This window comes from Scophthalmus maximus, chromosome 12 (assembly GCF_022379125.1).
Source record: "Scophthalmus maximus strain ysfricsl-2021 chromosome 12, ASM2237912v1, whole genome shotgun sequence".
Classification (NCBI taxonomy): domain Eukaryota; kingdom Metazoa; phylum Chordata; class Actinopteri; order Pleuronectiformes; family Scophthalmidae; genus Scophthalmus; species Scophthalmus maximus.
This window is the reverse complement of record NC_061526.1, coordinates 234851-258277: the sequence shown is the minus strand read 5'-3', so window position 1 is coordinate 258277 and position 23427 is coordinate 234851. Positions and strand designations below refer to the sequence as shown.

The following is a 23427-nucleotide window of genomic DNA, read 5'->3' as shown; positions in this document are numbered from 1 at the left end:
CATTTCCATTTACTGATGCGCCTTTTTGCCTTTTCAACAACATCATTCCAGTTTTTCTTTTTGTAGGTCTCGTCCCCCAGAAAGACTGCAAAGGTACTTGAGTCCTCCTTTTTTCAGCAGCCTGAGTCGAACTCCCAGCTCCTCCCCGACCATCAGAGCCTCGCTTTCCCCCCAGTTCACCTTCGCCGAAGAAATAAAACCAATGTCCTTTTGTGTATTGACCGATGCAATAAGGTCATCTGCATATACAGATAGTTTAAAAGACACATCACACTGGGGGAAACGCACGCCGTTCAGATTGTTCCTGAGTTTATGGAGCAGGGGCTCGATGGCCAGAGAGTACTACATGCCAGAGAGAGAGCAGCCCTGCCTCACCCCTCTCTGGATGCTAAACGGAGCACTCAGACCGCCGTTTATCTTTAGGACAATTCGCAATGTCACTATAGAGAACCTGGATCATGCCTATAAAACCTGGGTTGAACCCAAAAGCAACCAGAGTCTGCCATAAATACTGGTGTTCAACCCGGTCGAAAGCCTTTACCTGTTCTATGGAAATAAGACCACTTTCTTCAGCCAATGAACTGGAGAGCTCCAAAACATAGTAAGTCTGGTCAGGGCGGATGACGGACACCATCACCTCCCTCAGTCTCAGGGCTAGAGCTTTGGACAGGATTTTATAATCCGTGCACAGCAGCGAGACCGGCCTACAGTTTTTCAGGTACTGTAGGTCTCCCTTCTTCGGCAGCAGGGTGATTGGTGATGGTTTTCAATTCCTCTGTATGTCTGGCACATATAGCAGAAATTGACAATAAAGTTGACTTGATGACTTCAATGTTAAAATAACTAATTCATTTCTCTATTGATATGTTAAGACAAACTGACTTTCTAGCAGAACAATTGTATAAAAGATAATAAAGTGGACATTGAGTGTATGCAATTACAGATCAACAGAGGTAAGTTCAATTCCATGTCTGAGAGTCAGATAGATATAAGTTATACACAGTGTTACATTTATTGTTTTTATGTGGTATTCTTGCAGTAACAATAGCGCAGCTTACAGAGGAAAACACGTGCTCCCAAATGGATCATTAGCATTGTTTAAATATATCTACTTATGCTCTAGCAACACCAAAACAAATGCTTTGTCAGCCGTACCTCCAGTCTTTCTGCAGCCACAGCTCCCCCTCCCCTCTTAGCAAGGGGCTGCTGTGTGTCAAGATTCTGGTAAAGATAGATGCTCAAATGCAGGGAAGCTCACTAAGGATTTGATGTAGGAGAATAAAGGATGAATCTTAACTGCTAAGCCAAGAAGTCATACAAAGAGTCAGTCCAACAGGCCAACAAAACAGTAGTGCCTACAATGTCTGATAACAAATAGTTGTTTTCTGCTGTGTGAATGTTCAAAATATCATATATTGGGGTTAAATTGGGCTGGAGCTCTCTGTTGGTCAGTGATAACGTTCAAAGTTTCAGGACCTTGTGAGACACAGAAGAGTGTGAGTTTGTACTGACCAGAGTGAAACACTCTATGCAGGTTTCTTCCAGGTGCCTTCTTTTAAGGTTGTTTAATAAATTTGTCCAATTAACTCCAGAAACGCTGACTAAGTTTACAAAAACACTCGACTGTGCAGAGTTGAACCACTGCTACTGTCACAGTTCAGAGAAGAACCATATGCAGTATCACAGGCAGGAGTAAGGCAACAGACTTAGAAAAACGATCTACAACAGTAAGTCTACTGTGTTACCCTCAGAGTCCTGGTCACTGAAAAATGGGCAGTAGGTTTAGCAGTTCAGCTTAAGGACGGTTGGATGGCTTCCCCTGGGCACAGTTGGGACAGGCAACCACATACTCCAACAAGTCCTTCTGCATGCTGGGCCACCAAAACTTCTGGCGAAGACTAGCCAAGGTGCGCTGGACCCCCAGGTGGCAGGCAAGTCTGGACACATGAACCCACTGGAGGACCTGAGAGCAGACAGATACAGGGACAAACCGACTTTCCCTAGGTTCGTTACCTGGGGACAAATGTTGACGGAGGGCCTCCAGTACCTCTTGCTAGACAGAAAACTGGGCGGTGGCGATGAGACACTGGCTGGGCAGGATTGTGTCAGGTTAGGAGGTTCTCCCCTCTTTGGCAAACTGGTGTGACAAGCATCTGGCTTCAAATTCTTAGATCCTGGACAGTAGGAGAGAGTGAATTTGAAATGTGAGAAGAAAAGTGCCCCCCCCCCGCCTGCCTGGAGTTGAGACGCCTTGCTGTCTTAATATACTCCAAGTTTTTTGTTGGTCCGTCCAAACCAAGAATGGTTTCTCCGCTCCCTCCAACCAGTGTTTCCATTCCTCCAAATTCATCTTGACCGCCAACAGCTCCCGATTACCGATGTCATAATTACTCTGTGGCAGACAGACTGTAAGAGAAGAACGCACAGGGTGCAGCTTATTATCGTTGGGGAAGCGCTGAGACAGGACTGCCCCCACTCCCACATTCGAAGCATCCACCTAAACCACAAATTGGAGCAGAGGATCAGCTGTGATGAGGATTGGGGCAGACGTGAAGACTTTCTTAAGCTTACTAAAAGCCCTTTCTGCAACAGCCGACAAGGAAAACGGAACCTTGGAAGAGGTAAGAGCAGTTAGTGGAGCAGCAACAGAACTGTAATTGTGTATGAACCTCCTATAGAAGTTAGCAAACCCCAGGAACCTTTGGAGTTCCTTCTGGGTGGTGTGCTGGGGACACTCCAGCAAAGCCTTCACCTTGACAGAGTCCATCTCCAACCTCCCATCAGAAACAACAAATCCTAAGAAAGACAGTGTCCTGGTGGAATTCGCACTTCTCAGCCTTCACGTACAGCTGATTCTCCAGTAGTCGTTGCACCTCACATGCTGCAAATGCTCCAGGGGAGACTCGGAGAATATCAGAATGTCATCCAGGTACACAGACAAACCTAATAACCATGTCCCGCAACACTCTTCACAAGAGCCTGGAACACAGCAGGGGCATTAGACAACCCAAAAGGCTTTACCAGGTACTCATAGTGTCCACTGGGTGTGTTAAAGGCCATCTTCCACTCATCTCCCTCACGAATGTGCACCAAGTGATATGCGTTGCGGATGTTCAGTTTGGAGAAGATAGTAGCTCCCTGCAGAATCTCAAAAGCAGAGGAGATTAGTGGCAAAGGATAATGGTTCTTAACAGTAACGTCATTAATTCCTCGGTAGTGGATACAAGGCCAGAGGGAGTGATCCTTCTCCTCCACTCACCGCTGTAGTGACTGGGAGGAGGCAAACACGGCTCATGGCTGGGATGTGGCGCCAAGGGAACCGGCAGAAGCGTCGGTGAAGAAGCTGCATGGCCAGACGGAGCGGCAGCCTGAAGTTGCTGTAACTGAGTCGACAGGTGCTCCACACTAGCCATTAGTTGCAAGTGCTGCGCCACACTGACCATCTCCTTCTGAAGAGTGTTGAGTGCCGAGCCTTGTTTGTTCACCAGTGCTCAAAGGTGTTGAAATTCTGCTGGGTCCATCGTAGTCAGATTGCCGGTGTAAACAGAGAGCAGATTGTCTACTCTGGAGTTGGTTGCTTAGTTTTAGAAAATACAATGAACGAGGAACAGCAGTGGAGAAAAGTATTTCAGGGGTTTCTTTCTTGGCCTAATGACTAGATGGAACGCTTACTGACAGTAAGTGTTAGCAATGCTTTAACTGAAACTGAGCCAGTAGCGTTTCAAAGAGTCTCTGTTTTAGGGGCTTGAAAACTACAGTAGTTTGTAAATGTAAAAAAACGTATAGATTTTAAAATTTAAATGTATTAGTATGGATGTAGCCTAAATCCACAGTTAATTTTGGGATGACACTGAACAAAAAAAATTGATGTTGATTGCTGAATGTGTCCAACTATAAGGCATCCAAACAAATCCGATTGGGGCGTCTGATTTGTTACTGCACTTGTTGGGTGGTCTAATCCAAGCTGAGGCTGGGGCAAACTGTTCCAACTGGTACTTTGAATGATGCAGTCTGCTGAATCAGTCCAACGAAGATGCTGCTGGTTGGGTGGAAAATCTCCCGTCTGATGTGTTTTTATTGAGGCAGAGACTGAACCATCGAAAAAGGAGTAAATTTACTCAAAAGCTTTTATCATTTATATCAACACATTTCATAGCATGTAGGCCTGTTAGTGTGTGTCAGCATGTACTGTATTCTTTTCTAAATTTTATTTTTAGGCTAAAGATGCACCTATCAATCACTCCATCATGCACCCACTCACCTTCTCCTCCTCCTCTGTTTTCCCAGCCTCTTAGAATGTGCCCTCTCCTGTAAAACTCATGAGTATCTTGCCTGCACAGTTGAGAAAAATGAGGTCATGCTGCTCCACAAATAGGACCTGTCAGCAGTGGCTTAAAACTGGAGGCTGCCACCCTGGTAATGAATTTTAGGCATGTCTCAAAGCACACACTGTCACTCTCATGACAAAACCGCAGTTCATCCCCTGCTCTGTTAGCATGTGTTCCCAGCTTCCTCGTCAGCAGAGGAGAAGGATGAAGCTTTTAACTCTTTACGGTTTGTCTGTGGATATATGGATGGTATTGCAACCTCCACTTCAACAACCATCTCAACTTTAATAAACAGGAACGTCGGTGGTTCGATCCCTGCTTCTCCCAGTCAGTATGCCGAAGTGTCCTTGGGCAAGACACATAACCCTGAACTGCCTTTTGACGGCTCATTGGGCAGTGTATGGATGTGACAGAAAAAAGCGCTGCGTATAGAAGTACTGTATGAATGTGTATGCGAGTAAGTAAATCAGCGTATCACTCCGCAAATCAACTGTTCGACACAGATCTACCGCGGCGAGTTGGTCGGTAATCAATATTATTTGGGGCTTTGCTGTTTCTGGGTCTGGGCAGCTCAACAGCAAAGTGGAAAACAAATTTACACATTTATGAGTGTATCTTAAAGATAATGTCAGGGTGTCTGCGATTGGATGATGCAGCAGGAGAATGACCCTAAACCTGGGAAGTAATTCTACAACAAAACAACTTCTAAGTAAAAGAAAAAAAACATATATTGGAGTGGCACAGTCAGAGCACAGACCTTAATCCAAGATGCTGTGGAATAACACCAAGGCTGTGATTTGGACATCCTTAGAATATAGTTGAGCTAAAGCAGTCCTGTAAACTAGACAAAAATCATTCTTGTGTCGGGCCTTGTTTCCCCACAGCATCAAAAAGTGAAGATGAAATAGTCAATGTCAATGACCAAAAATTATCAGGCTAGCTTTTAGCTGCTTTTGGTAAATGAGGCCCAAGTTTGATCCACACTTTCCAGAACGTTACGTTCCCTTATTTGAAGACACTGCTGCTAAACATGGTTCAACCAGTTAGTTAATCGAAGGCTTCACTTAAATTTTCCACCAGCACTGTGATAGTTAAATGGCTGTCTGCAACGAAGGCACCAGCAATTATGTTTGTACATTATTTGTTGCAGACGTTCTGACTTCAATGAAGATCAGATCACATTTATTTCAAATTCATTCAGAAAACCAAATACTTTCAAAGAGCTCGCTATAGTTCTAGCCACTGTGTATGATATTACTGTACATAAAAAATAAGACTGGTTTATAGCCTGGTTTATTTGTCATCATCTGAAGAAAGGTCTGAGACTGAGCCCAGACCTTGTGGACGGGTGTAGCTCAAGAGATAGAGCGGGCCGTCCACTATTCAGAAGGCTGGTGGTTTCATCCTCGGCTCCTCCAGACCATGTGCCAAAGTTTTCTTGGGACTATCAAATTGATCAAAAGACACCGAGGCGTTAATTGACAGCTGTTCAGCTTGAGTGTGAAATATGTGAAATTGAAATGAAAAGTATATAAAAGTGCTGTATGAATCTATTTTTTATAAATGACTGGTTACTTGACATCACTGGCTGCTTGGTGTATCGGGGAGGTAGGTCGTGCCCTTCTTGTGAAAGGATCACTAGAAATCTTCTGTGTTGACACACTTTCATTTCAATGTATGGGTGAATTATGCATATTAAACACGTGTGAAGTGCTTTACTTTGTTTCCATGAGTATAAAAGTGGTAAAAAATGCAGTAATTATGGTCAACTTTCAAAAGACACTCACCATTTTTATCTTTAATTTCAAACACACATCGTTCACCTCAAATTGGCATGTTTTGCCCCTCTGCGATTTTTAACATTTGGATGTGTAGTTTGTATGGTAAATGGTTTGCAGTTATTTAGCTCTCTTCTAGTCTTAACTCAAACTAACTTAGTAACTACAAGTTACATTCACCTGCTCACACAAATATGCTACAGTTAAGTTATGTATGTGATACATAGACACACTCACACACTGATGGTATGTCATTGGCGGTCTTGTGCCTGGACATTTGCGAAAATACCATTTGTCTAAGCAATATAATTGATCAGTTATGGCTATCAAAATAATAAAATATTAATATTAAAGATGTTAATATTAAATAATAACTTGGGGCACCACCCTTCAAAGGAAGGGAAATGATAGCCAATCAATTGATTTAGTCTCATTTACAATATACTAACTATCCATTTGGAATTCTGATCGATAAATAAATTCATAATTACCACCAGAATCACCACCTTGGTAGTTAGCAGAGGTTGAAGGATTTGGAGTTCTGCCGGTCAGAGGTTGGCAATACTCACACTTATGCAACATTAAATAGACCAGACTGCATATTTAATAACATTTATTTAAAAGACAAGTTGAAACAACAATATCTAATCTAACAAACGAAATATATACAAATCTGAGATTGTGTGTGTGTGTGTGTGTCCGCGTGGCTGTAAAGGTCAAAGGTCTAAGAAGTACTACAAACAAGATGGCGGTGAACAAAGAAACTACAAAATGGCGGCATCAGAGGTGTCGGCTCGGCCACATGTTGTGCTTCTTTGCTAAGGCCATTTGTTGCAGGACAAAAGGGTTTCAGGTTAAGAGAGAGTTAGTCACAGGGTCCTAACATCCAAATAACTTATTGATAGATACAACAACACAATTAAGTGAACACATTGAGTCAAATCAATACAGTACACTTTTAAGGTTAAACATTCCTATGTTTAGCCGTGTTGCGTTATGCTATGCTGTATGCCCAAGTTACGTTACCAAGTCCATGGAAAAGAAGAAGAATAGTCCTTTTGGGATGCTGTTTGTGTGTCCAGAAAGATGCAGCAGTCGTGCTGTGTGGTTTCAGTGTCCTTTTTGTGTCCTCCACAGAGTTAGATGCTCAACACTAACTCTGTTTGGTGGTTCCTGAGCTTGATCAGTTGACCAGACTTTGTGTCTGCCACTGATGTAGACTTTTCCAGCCTTGGTTTGTCCTTTGGCAGGCTCTCGCGTCGCTGCCTGTGGAAGTTGCAGCAATCTGCTTCTGCAGGCCTGCATGGAGGTCAGGGTCCAAGAGCAGTGGTTTCTCCCAGAGGAGAAAGAGAGGTCTTACCTCTCTGTTGAGAGGTTGGAGAGGAGAGTGTTGTCTCCTTGAAGTTAGAGGCAGGAAGAGAGTGAAAAGAAGGGTGCCCTGGGGTTTTATGGGCCTGATGACCCCCTGGGGTCTGGGGCACACAGTGACCAATGGCAGCTGAAGATTGGAGGAGAGTTCACACCAAGGTGTGATAAGTGAAGCATTCTGGGCATCAGAGTTTTCCAGTCTGTTCCTTTGTCTTTGGAACAAAGGACCAAATGATCAGGTCCTCCATTTTGTGAAGCGCTACAGCGGCACCTTTGGGTTCAGTGTCTTGTCCAAAGACACTTTGACATGCAGGCTGGAGGAGCGAGGGATCAAACCACCGACCCTCTGATTAGTTGATGACCTGCTCTACCCCTGAGCCAAAGACTGATAAAGGTGTGTGTATCAAAATATCTGTCCATCCTTTTAGGGTCGTGGGGGGGCTGGAGCCTTCTGACATTGGATTGGAGTCAGAGTACACTCTTGACACATTGCCAGTTTATTGCAGGGCTGACATAGAGAGACAAACTGCCTGTGGCTGTGTAATGGTAATTTATAGGGTACATGCAGTTAACTTGCATGTCTTTGGACTGTGGGAGAAAGTACCCAGACAGGCACAGTGAGAACATGCAAACTCGACACATTTCAAACCCAGGAACTTCTTGCTGTGAGGTGACAGTGCTAACCACCGGCATCACCGTGCCGCCCAGTGCCAAGATCTCATTAAAAAAAACAAACAGGTGATGGGCAGCGTGTAGGATGTCTGTCCCCCTCCCCCGATTCATAAGATGACAAAATGTTCCTTCTCGCAACCCTGGCTTCTTTCTCCCCCTTCTGCTGTCACACGTTTAATTCCCTTCTCACTGGAAATCTCAGTCGCACTCCAGCAGAGGAATGACTATTTCAGCTACATGTGGCCTCCAAACTGCAAAGCCTTTCACCGTCTGTCAAAAGCAGTCTGTCAAATGCACTAACTCACTCTTTCTACAGGATGTCATCCTATGTGATGTAGTAATCGTTGTAATAATGATTTCACAAACTCTGCATTATATATTAAACTGTAATATGTCTCTGTTAACAAGAGACTGAGACAACTTAAAACCTCTGATATATATTAATAGGAATACATTTCTTTTTATTTGAATATGTGAAATCATCCAAAACTGCACGAGCACATTAGTTTCAATATCAGTGGTCAAGCTGCAGGCTGAGGATGCACCAGACTGTAGATGTGCTTCTCTACAAATTCGCGCCGCTTTGGTAATACGGTGTCTGCGATATGGTGATGGATGAATATTTCATACCTCGGCTCCATTCCACTAATGGGATGACATAATCCCATATTGTCTACAACTGACAACGGCTGGCCATCAATGTATTGGGTAACAGCTTCTGTTATTTTAAAGCCCGTAGGTTGTCTTAGGACATTTTCTCTTGCTCGCTTTAGCTGCAGAGGTGGTTGTTGCTGTTTCCCGCTCCTAGCATTAGCAAACTGGTATGTCCTGGACAGACAAACAACCATTCACACTCACATTCATACCCAAGGCCCATTATTTATCTTATTATAAATATCATTGTCCTGAAAAGAATCTTTCATTTGAGACAACAAAAATATAAAATATGTGGATTTCTTTAAAAAAAAAACTGGTTTCCTATTATCCAGCACACAATAATAATCTGTCCCAATACATTTTACTCCTTGGGCAGCTGATCGTCTTGCAAACCCTTGGTCATTTGCTCACAGTGTCTTTTTCTCTGTCAACATCTCTCCTATGTGCACTCTCAAGTGTTAGTGCACACTTATTCAACCAGTCATAGGAATTAGTAGCAGTAGTTAGGTAATTTTACCATTTTGTTTCCAGTGCAATCACTTGAAGGAACAACTGTCATGATCATTTCTCGTCCAAGTATAATTTGTGTTCCTACAAAGCAAATTTTTTTCTTAGACATAAGATACAAGGGCTGCACGGTGGTGTAGTGGTTAGCACTTTTGCCTCACAGCAAGTAGGTTCTGGGTTCGAATCCTGGTTCAAACCAACCAGGGCCTTTCTGTGTAGAGTTTGCATGTTCTCCCGTGTATCCGTATGTCTTTGGCTTTGCCTTCAGTTATGGATCCAAATCTATGTGACATACTTGGATCAGAGCAAGCAATCACAGCTACTGACTCACTTTGTGATCTTTAACAAAAGTAACTCAAAGGGATGAGAGGGGAACAAAATTTGCCCCCTCTGGTTGGAGCACTCATGAGTTGCTTTGAGATACATTACCCTGATCTTAAGTTTGATTTGAGTCTCAAAACACTGGAATTCAAATTTGAACAATCTGTCTGCCCTGCCTCATCTCAGTCAGTGTAATAAGTGTCTGTTTTCAGATGATCATAATCAGGGAGCAGTGAAAGCAGCGAGGGGGCAAAGCCTCAGTTGTACATTGAACAGCCACTAATTGTCTGGTGTCAAACCTCACTTGACTGTGCAAAAAGCAGGTCCTTGTAACAGTCAGGTCATAGTGGAAATCACAGACATTAGCAGGACACATCAATAAATTCAGCAGTTGGAGTCAGGTATGCCTGAAGTCAGTCAGAGTTAGGGGTGCTGAGAGAAAGTGTAAGACGTCATAGTGTGGGGTCCTGAGGTGCATGGCTTATAGAACCTGGACTCAAGTTCAGTCGTCGCCTTTGTATGTTCTAAATTTTGTTCTGTTCTATGTTATTATTGACTGTTTCAAGTGTGTCAGTGTCTAATTCATTGAGCCTATAGCTGCATAACATCTAACGTATAATACTCTGCTGAAATTAATTATTTTTCATGAAGGTGATTAAAGGAAATAATGACTGTGTTGTAACTATAACATTATCCATAATCATTATCCATAACATCCGTGACAGAATGATTATTAGGCCATCTTCATCTCATGCGCCTGTATACGCGCGTCAGATCCCTCCTCTTGCTGCTTGTTCATCTCCACTAGAAAAATGGGGAAAGACCATTCCCTGATGATTCCGTCACATGTGAAATACAAAGCTCCCTCCTTCAGACTTTGCAAAATCCCTTGTGTGCTACTTGTAAGGCAGCAGTCATTCATTGATCTATGTTATTTATTTCATTCATACAAAAGCCTCAGGAGCTGACACCAAGTTTACTAGTAACTGCGCAAATATCGAGTAAGTGAATATAATTGTAACATGTACACAGAAGAAAAATACATAAACAACAACTAATTAGCATCAGAAAATGTAACGATGGGTAAATCTTTGGTTTGTTTGATTTGTATAATGATCCCTTTTGCCTTGCCGTTACCCCTCAACGGTAGGGGGTGCACCCTCTGCACCCCTTCTTCCAGCGTCCCTGGCATAGACTGTATATAAAGATGGACGTAGCATCTGTGACGTCACCCTTGGTTTCTGCAGGATGGTTTTGAAGCCCAAAGTGGGCAGTTCAGCAGCGGCTCAGCCGTCGTCATCTTGGTAGGGCCCAACTCCTCCTTTACCTAATCCTAATATGGACAAAGAGGTGGGCCGAATGCAGACCAGTCGCTGAAACATGCCCACCTACCTCAAAGCTTCCCAGTTAGCTGAGGCTAAGGGGCTAAGCTAATAAGCTAGACTAAGTGCTACTCCTCGATGTGAGCCTTGATGCTGCACCGAGTCAGTAATGACTGCGGTAATGTGAGCTCCGGTACCAGTCGTCCCAGCCAACGTTACATGTGGTAAGTAACACTAACTATAAAACTAAATTTTAAATAGTTATTCATGTTACTGAAATTATAATAGTCTTAAAAATTACATTTTTTATTTGTATTAGTGGTAATTTGCACCATTATATTTTAATTGTAATAAATTAAATTAAATAAACATCAACTGAACAGAAGTTACGTGATGGTTAGCGTTCTTGGCATACAGTAAATGTTTTTTTTGATACTGGCTCGTAGTCTTAGTTATCATTGTCGTTTTTCTTTTTTATAGCCTTAAGGGACATACACATACACCAAATAAGAAAATAGAAAATCTATAATTCCCCACACCATTGTCGTAAACAGTGCACATATCAAGTTTTCACTGACAGAAGTCTGTTGTAGTCTTAACCTTACCTGTACTCCTATAGACATTTGTGTGTGAGATTATCACTTTGAATATGGTTGTAAGAAAGACACTTTTATATTTGTTACAAGATGTTTATTACTTTCAGCACATCGGTTGTTGTTGTTGAGTTCAACGGCGATGCTTCCATTTGCTGCACAAAACAAACCAGTAACAGTCGTGGCTGCTTCACTTTAAATTTATTATAAAGGTAGTCTTCAAAAAACAATGTATTTAGAGACTCATCTATATTCTGAGATGTAGTTCTTTAGTTCCATTTTATCCTACAGATGTGACATGAGTGTTGTCAACATGAAAAAAGTGAGCTTCTCTCACCTGATGGTGACCTGTAACTGAACAAACACTGGAACAGACAACAAGAACAGCCATCTCCGGACAGACTGGGGAAACACAACAGACGACCCAACACAGACAAAGGGAAGCACAGAGACTAAATACACAAGAGGAGGGCAGGGCAAATTGAACACAGGTGAGACATATTAGGAACAGGTGCAGACAATCACAGGTGCAGGAGATACTGGCAAAGTAAAGAAAATAGACAAAAGACAGGGAAAGAGGAAGTGCGGAAACACAAGGAACTAATTCAAAATAAAACAGGAAATGAAAACACAAGATCATGACAAATGTTGAGTTAATTTTTATGTTTGTTATGGTTGATAAAAAACAAATACTAACAATAGCTACAACACTTCTCTTCTCTCCCCCCTCATCTACAATCCCACACTGTATCCCCTTCTCCTCCTACCACATGGACTCAGCAGCTCTGGGCTCATTCTGAGCTCAGCTGTTACTGCTTGTCTGTATTTTTCAGATACTAAATGTTTTCTAGAATTTTAATATTATCCACCTTTTTGTGTTTTGTACCTTTATTCCAAAATTCTAAGAGTTAATCTATAACTTCTACTTTTAACTTTAATACTGACTGAATATGTGAGATTTCACATTCAAATCTGACTATTAATTGACAAATACGTCATACCAAAAATTAAGCATTAACAGGTTGTGTGATTTAAAATATATTTTAAAAGCTGTGTAACAGTACATGTAATGATAAGAACCGAGTGTTTAATTTTTCTTCTTTGCTCATGGAGACAGAAAATGGTCAGCACAGTGGAATCCTTTAGGCCTGTCCTTCCCTAACACAAATTACAAGAAACAAATCAATAAAAGTTTTTAAATAAAAAAGTTTGTGTGCTTATATTCTGTAGATATTCAACTGTGTATTTGAATGTAGTTTTAGATTTTACAGTGTACTACCAACACAGTGAATGTACTGTACAGTAAGTGTAGAATACTTAATTGTTATCATAGCTTACAGGCACTGTAAAATCATGTTTTGTTCTCATGTTTCACTTGGGAAAAATGTGACCATTACTAAATGTAACTATATTTTTCATATATATTCACATATATTTTGTAATTTAAAGTCCAAGAAAAGAAACAGGAGCTGTCACATGATTATAGAGGTTGTCAACAAACCAAAATGTTTAGGGCATTTATTTGTCTATGTGGAAAAAACAAACATTCCAGAAGTTGACTAAATCGGTAACAGTCACAGTTACCGATTTAAGGATTTATTTTCCAAAACCACAACTTCAAAACCTTTTTTTACTAACAAAAACATAATAAAATTTGTGGTCACACTTACTTGACTTAACGTCAAAAAAATGCTGTAGGCCTGTAACGGTAAAAAAAAAAAAAATGTAGGCTCAACTTTACACTGTTTTTCTGAAAACGGTAAAATGAATTCAATTCTTGCTTAGGAAAACGCGCATGTCAACATATTCAGGAAAATGCGAGAATGCATTCTGTTTATGATCAGTCCAGCTGCAGAGAAGACGCGCTCCACTGGCACAGAGGTGGCAGGTATCAGCAGGTGCTGGGTGTCCAGTGCCTCTGCGCTTGCGTTGTTGCGGTCCTGTGCAACTTCTCTCGGACGGTGAGACAGTGCTGGTGCTGGTTCGAAAAATCTACGGTGTTTTTGTCTCGGGTCAAGCGCAGAAGCAGGTAGTGCTGCACACAAGCACAAAAAACGAATACAAAAAAATTCCAGTGCCGTTGTTCCCCAATCGAAAGGGAACAACGGCAACGATGAGGACTACTCAACGAATTGATCACTCACGCCCATCCATAGTGGAAGGTGAAAATATAAAGTAAATATGAAATTAGCTGTCAAATAAATCACACAGATTAAAGTATAGGGAAAATCAGTTTACTGCATACCATGTAAAATCTTTAATAACAATATGACCCCGAACTGATTGTTTACAATAAGCCAATCATTAATGTAAAATGTATTAATTAATTTGCAGAAACAAACCTACATATCTGTTACTTAAATTTCATGAACCGTTGGTCTGGCTATTCAATGGATTATCAGCCCGACCATAAAGGACCCCAAAACATTGTAGAGAACATTCAGCATAGTATATTTTTTGGTTAATTTGAGTCAGAGCCCTGTGTCTTAAAGGGGCCGTAAGCGGTTCTAAAGCAATACATGTTTTTCAAAAATCAGTGAATATTTCCTCACCGTCCGTTAGCTGTCCCTTTTGTGTATGCGACAGGAAAAAAATCTGGGTTTTCGGCCCAGCTCCTTAAATCGAAAACCAAAAAATGGGGCGGACTGCACTGTAAACATCACTCGTCGAAGAGTTGGCCAGTGGGTGATGTTGCAGCTCTGCGTTTTTGCCCTGGTGGTTGGTGCGACGGACTCCCATACTGGAGATCGTGGGTTCGGCCTGAGCAGTAAAACCGCAACAGCAACAAAGAGAGACAAGCTCTCTCCAAATTATCTTACTGCCCCTTAAAGTGTTATCTCTTGGTTTGGTGTTAAGAAAACAAATTATCATCTTCTAGGTATTTATATTCTCCACTGGCACAGAGGGGCAACTTCACATTTAAAGGTGCAGTAAGCAATTTCAATCCAATACACTTTTTGTAAAAGTCTGCAAATATTTCCTTACGGCCTGCTAGCTGTCGGTTAGCGGACCTGGTCAGAGCCAGGGCTATAAGTTGCTAACAAAAAAATGGTGCGGACCGCACCACACAAAACTGTGAGTGCAGTTTGTCGGCATTAACTGATAAATATCACTGGATTCCCAAACAAACAGACTTTCTATCAAACTCTGAAGTTAACCATATCGGGGTTTTGATCTTTTGTTCCTGTTTAGTCATTAATCAAGGAAGCAGTGCTTTGTAGACTTGGTTGGAAAAACATCCGGGGTCTGAGTTCCGAGGTATAATGGAATGCAGCATTAAAACGTGGTTGCAGAAAACGGTCCAGAATACACACATTTGAGTTGAATTTCCAGTAGTGATGACCCGCTCCTGCAGATTCATCCTCCACAACTTCAGGAGGATACGTCTGTTCCGACACAGGTATTGGTGCAGACACTTGTCATCTCACGCCTGGATTACAAAACTCCCCCTAGCTGGTCTGCCAACATGTACCATCCGACCTCTGCAGCTCATCCAGAATGCAGCGGCCCAGTTGGTCTTCAACCTACCCAAGTTCACTACACCGTCCTCCGCACCCGGCACTGGCTTCCGGTGGTGGCTCGAATCCAATTCAAATTACTGGTACTCGCCTACCGTGCTCCAAATGGCTCAGGACCTTCTTAGATCCAGAAAATTGTCAAACTTAACACCCCAGCCCGTCCACTCCGCTCTGCTACTGCCAAAAGACTTCCTATGCCCTCACTACGAGGGGTGGGCAGCCACCGCTCATCTTAATCCACCACTCATTTAAATCTTGTGTTTTCTGTCCTGGTTCCTCAATGGTGGAACGAGCTCCACATTGACATCAGGACAGCAGAATCCATTCAACGCTTCTGTCGCAGACTGAAAACTCACCTGTTCAGACTGTACCTTACTCCCTGAATTTGTTATATTAAAAAATCTAAAGAATTTAAAAATGTGCACTCGAAGCTGTTTTTGCCTATTTGATAAATGTTTATGCTCTATTCTCTGGTAATATCTCAATGGTTGAATGCACTTATTGTATGTTGCTTTGGACAAAAGCGTCTGCTAAATGAATGTAAATCTAACCAATCAGAGGCAGAATAGAGCGGGTCATACATGCGTCATCATCCTGGAGTTGTTGACTGCAGTAGCTCCATTATTAGACAAACAAGGCATTTTCAACCTGTGTCCACCAATACTTAGCGACTTCACAAAAAAACAAAAAGGCCCAAATAAGCAACTACACTTTAGAAACAAGCCCATAAAAACTGCAACCAGCAACTAACAATATTTGTAAGCAACTTTACCAAAAAATCAAGCCCACAGTCGCCTACAATAAGCTGACTTGGCAACAAGTCTTCCTCCTGTTGTACAAAAATTAGGCTAAAATATCCCAAATCTGTAATTTGGAGCCAGAGTCTGTGCAGCAATGATCATGGAGTCAGCTTCAGCTGTCAAACATGACATTTCACCACGTCTTTATAGCATCACATAACAAATCTAAACCAAACTTAACAGAAACTTGAACACTTGGATATATGATAATGATAATAACTACTTAAAATGACAGAAACCATATTTGAGAAAAATGCATTTAACAAGTACTTTCATTAATTTTTAGCATGATCCATGTCCAACTGCTAACATGGAGCAGTTTTGTTTTTTTTACCTTTATTGCAGCCAGCCACCAGGGGGGCGATCAAAATTATTTGGCTTCACTTTTGGGAGCTGTCCTGTCATCCATCTTCATTGGTCAGTAACAGTTCTATCCTAAGTTGGTCCGAAAAAGAAATCCCTGCTCTTACTTTTCACGATTGCGGTTCCTTGTTTAAATTATTATCTGTTAGTAGTCAACCAACTGCAGAGTAGACAATCCGCGCCCTGCCAGCACGCACATGAACAGTGCATGTGAATGGTCATGTGATGTGCGCCTCTATTTTACAGAAAGCAAAATTGAGCAGACACTTGGTAAGATAAGATGGGATAAGATATTCCTTTATTCGTCCCACAATGGGGAAATTTGGTTGTACAGCAGCACAGTGGACAGAATATAGGAGAAATAGCAGAATAGAAAGAAATTTACAGGAATTTAAAAAAAACAGTATGTATGTACAAAATATAACAAAATGTAAAAATATAAATAATATGTACAGAGCAGTAGCAATAGTTGCACAAGGGGAATAATTAAAGATATTGCACAGTTGGTTATTACACCGTTAGTTATTTGACAGTGGTTGAGTTGGTGGTCTAAACTTAGTAAAGAAAATAAAACTCTCTGATGTTTTCTTTTTAGTACAGTAAAGTCCCGCGCTCTTATCTCTCCGTGTTTCTTCCTCATCTCCCCCTCCTCTCCTTCCATCCTCCCGACAGCTTCTCCTCCTGACCCTCATACTAATCGCAGCCATCGGCCTAAGCTCTCATGGCGCATTGGACTGTGGGTGCTGTCGGCACTGGGAGCGTGCCACATGTCTGGGCAGGCTTTGAGCCTGGAGCTCTCTCGGGACACAGCCACGAGTATGAGGCACTTTTCTACTCGACTTCTTTTAATTATGGGCCTGTAATAAAGGCTGCACCCTTGGCTGTAACACATCATACACTCAGAGTAGGGATATCACACCCCCATCTCCTCCTCACATCTCCCCCGTCCCTCCCCTCCACCAGTCATGTTGATCCCTATTTTAGGCCTGTGCATTCCCATTTTTCTTTCTTTCTTTCTTTGAGGTGGTGAAAGATAATGTTTCATACACTGCTTCAATAAACACAAACCATTCAAACAACATGTTTTCAGGCTCTGTCTCACAGCCTCATACCACCTAATACTATCTCCACCCAAAGAACATGAAATGACAATGTGTGAAATAATGAAAAATGTGCCTTTATTTAATATCTCAGCTCTGACATTGATTCGTGAACATCAATGTACGTTACAAAGTACGTTACATTACCTCTGTTTCTGTCCTGAATCTATATGCGAACTGTTAAATTCAAAAGGCTCAGACCTAGTTGTGTTGTCACATTTTATCAGTACAGAAAAAACAAACAACAAAACAGAACTTTCAGCATAAAGCCTGTGCACTCTGATAACAGTGCTGTAATGTTAGCTGTAATAGTATTGCGGCTAAGTTGGGGGGTTTTCTGTCTCTCTCCCTCAGACACCACAGTATGTGGTTGACCCAAACCCTCCCTCACCTCAATGTTTCACTCTGGCAAAAAACTGTCTTTCTGTATTACAAATACATTATGCAATATGCAACAGGTAGCTACACCATTTGGCATTACACTGAGTTCAATGTCATTCCTCTTCATTAAGCATCTCCAACGTCCTTTCAGTCGTCCAAAGGCTTTCTCGACGGCCATCCTCGTTGAGCTAAGGGTGTGGGTGAAGTGGGCTTGTTCTTGTGAAAGTTGAAGATGCTGTATGAATCCTTTCATTGACCATTGCTTAAGTGGGTAGGCAGCATCTCCAATGATGTGGACAGGAATCTCCACCCCATCCAGCATCTTTGATTTCTGTAAGGGAAAAACATCACAAACACAAACAGTTAGTTAACAGTTTACAGTTCGAAGAGCATCCACCTTGTCCAATACAGTCAACATAAAATATGCATTTACCTCTCTTAGGAAAAGGTAGCCATTTTGGTGCTCCTCTGCGGTAATGCAAAGGTCTGAATTGGAAAGTACCCTGGCATCATGGGTACGTCCAGGCTAGCCTATGTAGACATCTGTGAAACTTAACAGAAAATAATAGGTTAGACAAGTGAGGGAAAAAAAAGAAGAGAAAACAAGACAAGCTCAAAACCTAGTGTATGGCTCGACCGTTTATGGTCAATGTGCAAAACTGACCTATTTGTCAGAGCTAGGGTCTATATTGTCAATGCTTCAAAATAAAATTGTCATCTGTTTTTTACCTGCAGATGTCTGTAAACATATGGTCTTCACCCATGTGTTTACGCATGGTTTGCCTGTAATATCTAAATGATACATAGGCCTAATTTCTGTTACACACAGCACTGCAAACGCAGACTAGTATTTTTCTCAGCAAGTTATGCTTACCAGAGTTTGTGGTACACCACTGCCTGCAGGACAATCGATTGCTACCCCTTCCTATTGTAGTAGTCGGCTCGGTGATCCCTGGGAGCAATAATCGGTATCGGTCCCATCAATGGCACCAGCGCACTGTGGGTAACCACGCTCCCGAAATCCTTTGATGGTTTCGTCAAGGCGCTGTCCAGTCGGAAGGGAAATGAAACGATGTTATAACTTATCCACTAGTGTATGTGTAACCTGCCGCACCAGCATGCAGACAGTGGATAGTCCAATGCCAAACAAGCAAGAAATCGTGTGGTACTCTCCCAGGGTTGTTAACCACCACAAAACAATGGCAAGTCTCCGGCGTGGCACAATAGGACTCCAAAAGTTTGTCGTTTGTTGGGTTATAGCTGGAGCAAGGAGTTCAACCAAATACTCAAATGTAGTCTGGGACATTCGTAAGTGGGCTTTCCACTGACCAAAAACTGTGTGCTCGATCTCAGACCCACATACGACGAGCGGTCGGGGCCCCACTATGAACAATAGCTACCTTGGAGGCAATGAAGGCTCTTCTTCTCTGTCGGTAGCTTCTGCGACTCTTTGCCATCTCAGCCACAAATTCCATCCCTCTTCGTTCAAACTGCCCTCGAACATCATTCAGTCTGCGCTGGGTTTGTGTGACAAGTGACAAAAGTACAACATATAAGGTCACATTGACCAACGTCTCACTGGCTTCCATGCTGGCTGCTTTCTGTTGTTTACTACACTCTTCTTCTTTGTTTTATGGCTTTACCGCTCTTTACCGCCATTACGTCATGACATCACCAATGTCATGATGTCAAAATAATATTTCGCAGTGGCCAGTTGCCAATTAAACGCGGGTCGACCGGCATTTAAAAAACCCGGATCTACACGGTAATTTTGGTATGAAAGTGGTATAACAGAGACTTTACCCCTCAAGGAGGCATGAGGAAAGAGAATGAAAGATGGGTGTGCTGGGGTTTTATGGGCCTGATGACCCCCTGGGGTCTGGGACACACTGTGACCAATGGCAGCTGGAGCATGGAGGAGAGATCACACCCAAGGTGTGATAAGTGAAGCAAAGTTTTCCAGTCTGTTCCTTTGTCTTTGGAAAAAAGGAACCAAATGGTCAAGTCCTCCATTTTGTGAAGCACTACAGCAGAGGTATGCGCTCTACTGAGTTCTATTAATTTATTTTATATATATCTATTCTTTTAGGTGGCATCATTAAAAGAGCTTTACTCAATCATGTGAATCTGACAGCAATGTATAAATTCATATCTTCTTTTGCTATTTTATGGACATTAATTTCAATGATGACCTAAATGTGAATAGAAATTCATGTTATGTTGAGTTTTAACACTTTCACTTTAAGACATAATTAGAATCAGAATCAGAATCACAATTGTTGTTTAGTGCCAAGTAGGTTCTCACATGGAATTTGCTTTGGTGATTTGGTGCATAACAAACATTGTCAGAGAATCAGTTTGTAAAACAAATTTGCCTGACTGACCAAAGCTCACTTATTAACATGGTTTTTAGTATTTTGTTTGTGCTGGAACAATTTCTTGGGACAGTGACTTCCTGGACTCTTGCTTTCACAGTGAGCATAGCAGGTTTGGTACCATCATGCCAGTGGCGAGAGAAGCTAGACCAAAATGGGCAGATGGACACTGTTGTTTGCTAAACTAGGGCAACCACATCCTGACTTATGCAACCAGCAGAGACTTTGGGATATGGTCGCTGACTTGGTCCATCATCAGCTGAAATGCAGAGGTCACAGTGTGGCAGGGTTTAGATAGAAGTTGGCCAGACTTGTCCCCCACGCTCTCTGAATGTTTCCATGGATCCACCATTGTCTGTGGGAGTTTGACAATTTCGGCCTCAGGTGCAGGCTTTCTCCCATCAGCGCTTTAAGTACTCAGGAGGGAGGGTTGGCTCTTAACTACACATCAGCTTGTAGTAAGTGAGAGCCTCCAGGCGTTGTCCTACTCCTGGGGGACTTCAGAAGGTCACTCTTCAGCAGGGAGCAGTGGCTCTGTATGCTGTGTTATCATCACAACGGGCCATGGATCAGCTCTACATGACACTCATTATTCTGAACCTGTATTCTATTCTAAACTTCACGTTTATTTTACTTCAATATTACAGTCATTAATCAGCTGTAATGTGTCACGTGTTAGAGCAAGTTTTCTTCTGATCCATGGGTCCATGGTAGTTTTATTTCTATCCATCTATCTATCTATCTATCTATTTATCTATCTATCTATATGTTTGTCCATCCGTCCGTCTATCTCTCAGGTGAAGAAGGAAGAAGCAGAAAACTAACACTGAAAATTACATGAATAGGCTGGTTCAATAATATGCATAGCAAATTAACTGTTTAACCTAAAAAAAGTTTTCATTTGCTTCTAGTGAGTTCATTGTTATATTATAGTATTTGAAGTACTATGTTTTTAAATACTCTGAATAGTGTGAAACCGCTCTGTTTGAATACTTTAAGATATTATATATCTTTGTTTGTGATGATTGCGAAGGATTGGAAGAGGATTCAGGCCATGTGATATTATTTTTTAGGAAAAAGGGAAAAAAGGAAAGAAATTTAGAATTCTGATTTTAATATCAGAATTCTGAGGGGGGAAAAGTAAGAATTAAAGTCAGATTCTGAGGGGGATTGGGGTCATGAAATATTTATATGTAAAGAGAAAAAAAAATCCCTCAGAATTCTGCAATTAAAGTTAGGAGCCTCTTTTATTTTGTTTTTCCTTTTTTCACAAATTTTTTGCTATTAGGGATTATCCTTGTTTTTTTTCGAGGAATGCTTTTTGGACAAATGTGTTTTTTGCTAATTTGCTCATAATGTTTTCATTCTCTTTTATTTCGGAAAATAATTGTCTCTCTGTGTATGATTTCTTGATTTATTTAACAAACTTTAGCAGTGTGGTTCAACGGTCAATGGGTCAAGTTCCACAGACACGGATCCTGTTGAGTGATTCCTATGTGATGTAGGACTGACTGCTGGGCATGTGCTTCTCCTTCTTTCTGCATCTTTCCTGCAGCAAGACACCAGACACTTACCTTCAAAGTTACTGTTATTCATTGGTCTTTCTGTAACACTCCTCACCATTAGTCTGTCCCCTTGTGTTTCCATTTGCCTTCAGCACATTGAGCTGTGAAAATACTCCTGTTTTCTAAAGCATTTCCCTTCAAGCTGCCTTTGAAGTGGATAATATGCAAACAATAATTGAGTTTAATGAATGAACGTCTGAATTAGTGCTTACCAAACCAGAAACGAGAGATTATAAGAAGACCTTAACTTTTTCACATGCTCCCATGGTGAAAAAGTTACTTGCAAATTAATATTTTTAAGCCACGTCAATCATTTAAACTCATTGCATACTCATTAAAAATCACTTAATTGTATACCCCCACAGTGTTGACAGAATCCAGGGTCAGAAGGAGGTCTGCCATGACAATTTCAGTGCTATTTGAAGTGTGCATTGAAGACTTGGGAACCCCTGGACTGAATGATGATGTACATATTGAATGAATAGGTAGTGGTCATGTTAGCCTGTGACCACAAGAGGGGGACAAAGCTCTACTGCTTCTCAGGGTCTGTGCTGCTGAGATCTTGGGTTTCCTGCTAAGTGCAGTAAGAAGTAAAGTAAGCGTTATCTGACGACAAGGACTGTTGTGGGTGTGAAGGCGCTTGAGATTAGAATGAATTGATTTTGATCATTTTCATATTTGTATGTCCTTACACTTGTCTCATTTTGTAAATGTAGACGGCTAACACTATTGTCTTAATGTCGAAAGTGAAGTTGGTCACTTGACTCTTCTTCCTCACTGTCGTCATGGTATAGGTCTGATGTTTAGTCTCTGTAACTTGGCCTGTCAAAAAGAAAAGCCTGGATCATGACAGAAACAGATATCAGCTCGATAATCAGAACACTCTTGGTCATCCATGGACTATCTCAGGTGTGACTACTCTTTTTAAGTACCAGTCACTCAAGACTGTCACATCTGTCAGACAAACTGTGCTGTCAGGCTGAGTTTGCTTGGTAGTGTGTAAGGGGGCAGTGTTGACCTGAGTGGGTCTGTCCTTGTCAAAGATACTGTGTGGACACATGGTAAAACTCACCTGTACAGTCTGTAGTCGAGGGTAACAAATCCTTACGTCTAATATGCAAAATTATGTTTAGACTGTGTCAGGAGGTGGATAATAGCGGTCACTATCTGTGGTTTGTGTTTCTTACATCACGTCATTAAGTTATGTCCCAAAGGAAGAACAGGAAACTGTTGAATGATAACAGTTAACGTTTACATCACATAACTTACCACATAACAGCAGCATCAATGGTTTGAGTCTGGCCAGGCAACCATAACCCTCTTTCTCTTCCCTTCTTTCCTGTCTGCACTTTCAAATGATCAAATAAAAGCAAAAAAATATTATTAAAAAAATGTCTGTATAAAATTAAGCTGATGTTATTATAATTATTCACCCAGTGTAAACCAGTGTGGAGTTTTGTGAGGTCTGAGAAAATAAAACCTGATGATGTTTTGGATTTTCAAGAGAAAACCTGTACCTGGGGGAATTGCATTTGAAACACGAACACTAAAAAAGAAAATTGTTTACCATCTTAACACATATATGAATTAAGTTTGTAGGAAATCTAAGATAACAAGTTATTTTAACACAATTTGGTGTGTTGCCAATTTAATACATTGTATTGGTTTAGTTGGTAAATAAAAGTTTGGTGTAGGTTGTCAGTGTAGGAATAGCAATCCTGTTTAATTGTGTTGGGGGAAATGTAGGCCTCTGTTTTTTAATCTTGAATAGTCAGGCTA

The 23427-nt window shown here is 41.5% G+C and overlaps 1 protein-coding gene across 24 annotated transcripts in view; it reads left to right on the top strand.

Moving 5' to 3' along the window:
* The window catches only part of LOC118286501 (pleckstrin homology domain-containing family A member 5-like), a 237987-nt gene that overhangs the window by 70972 nt on the left and 143588 nt on the right, over positions 1 to 23427 (top strand). The window contains exon 5 of one of the 24 annotated variants that reach the window (XM_047336463.1): positions 67 to 942. The exons of 22 other annotated variants lie outside the window; for them this stretch is intronic. In XM_047336463.1, coding sequence (XP_047192419.1) covers positions 67 to 508 — 442 coding nt within the window. In that variant the 3' untranslated portion in view covers positions 509 to 942. Of the gene's footprint in view, positions 1 to 66; positions 943 to 23427 lie in introns of those variants that run through there. One more of the 24 variants, XM_047336464.1, reaches the window with a different exon arrangement.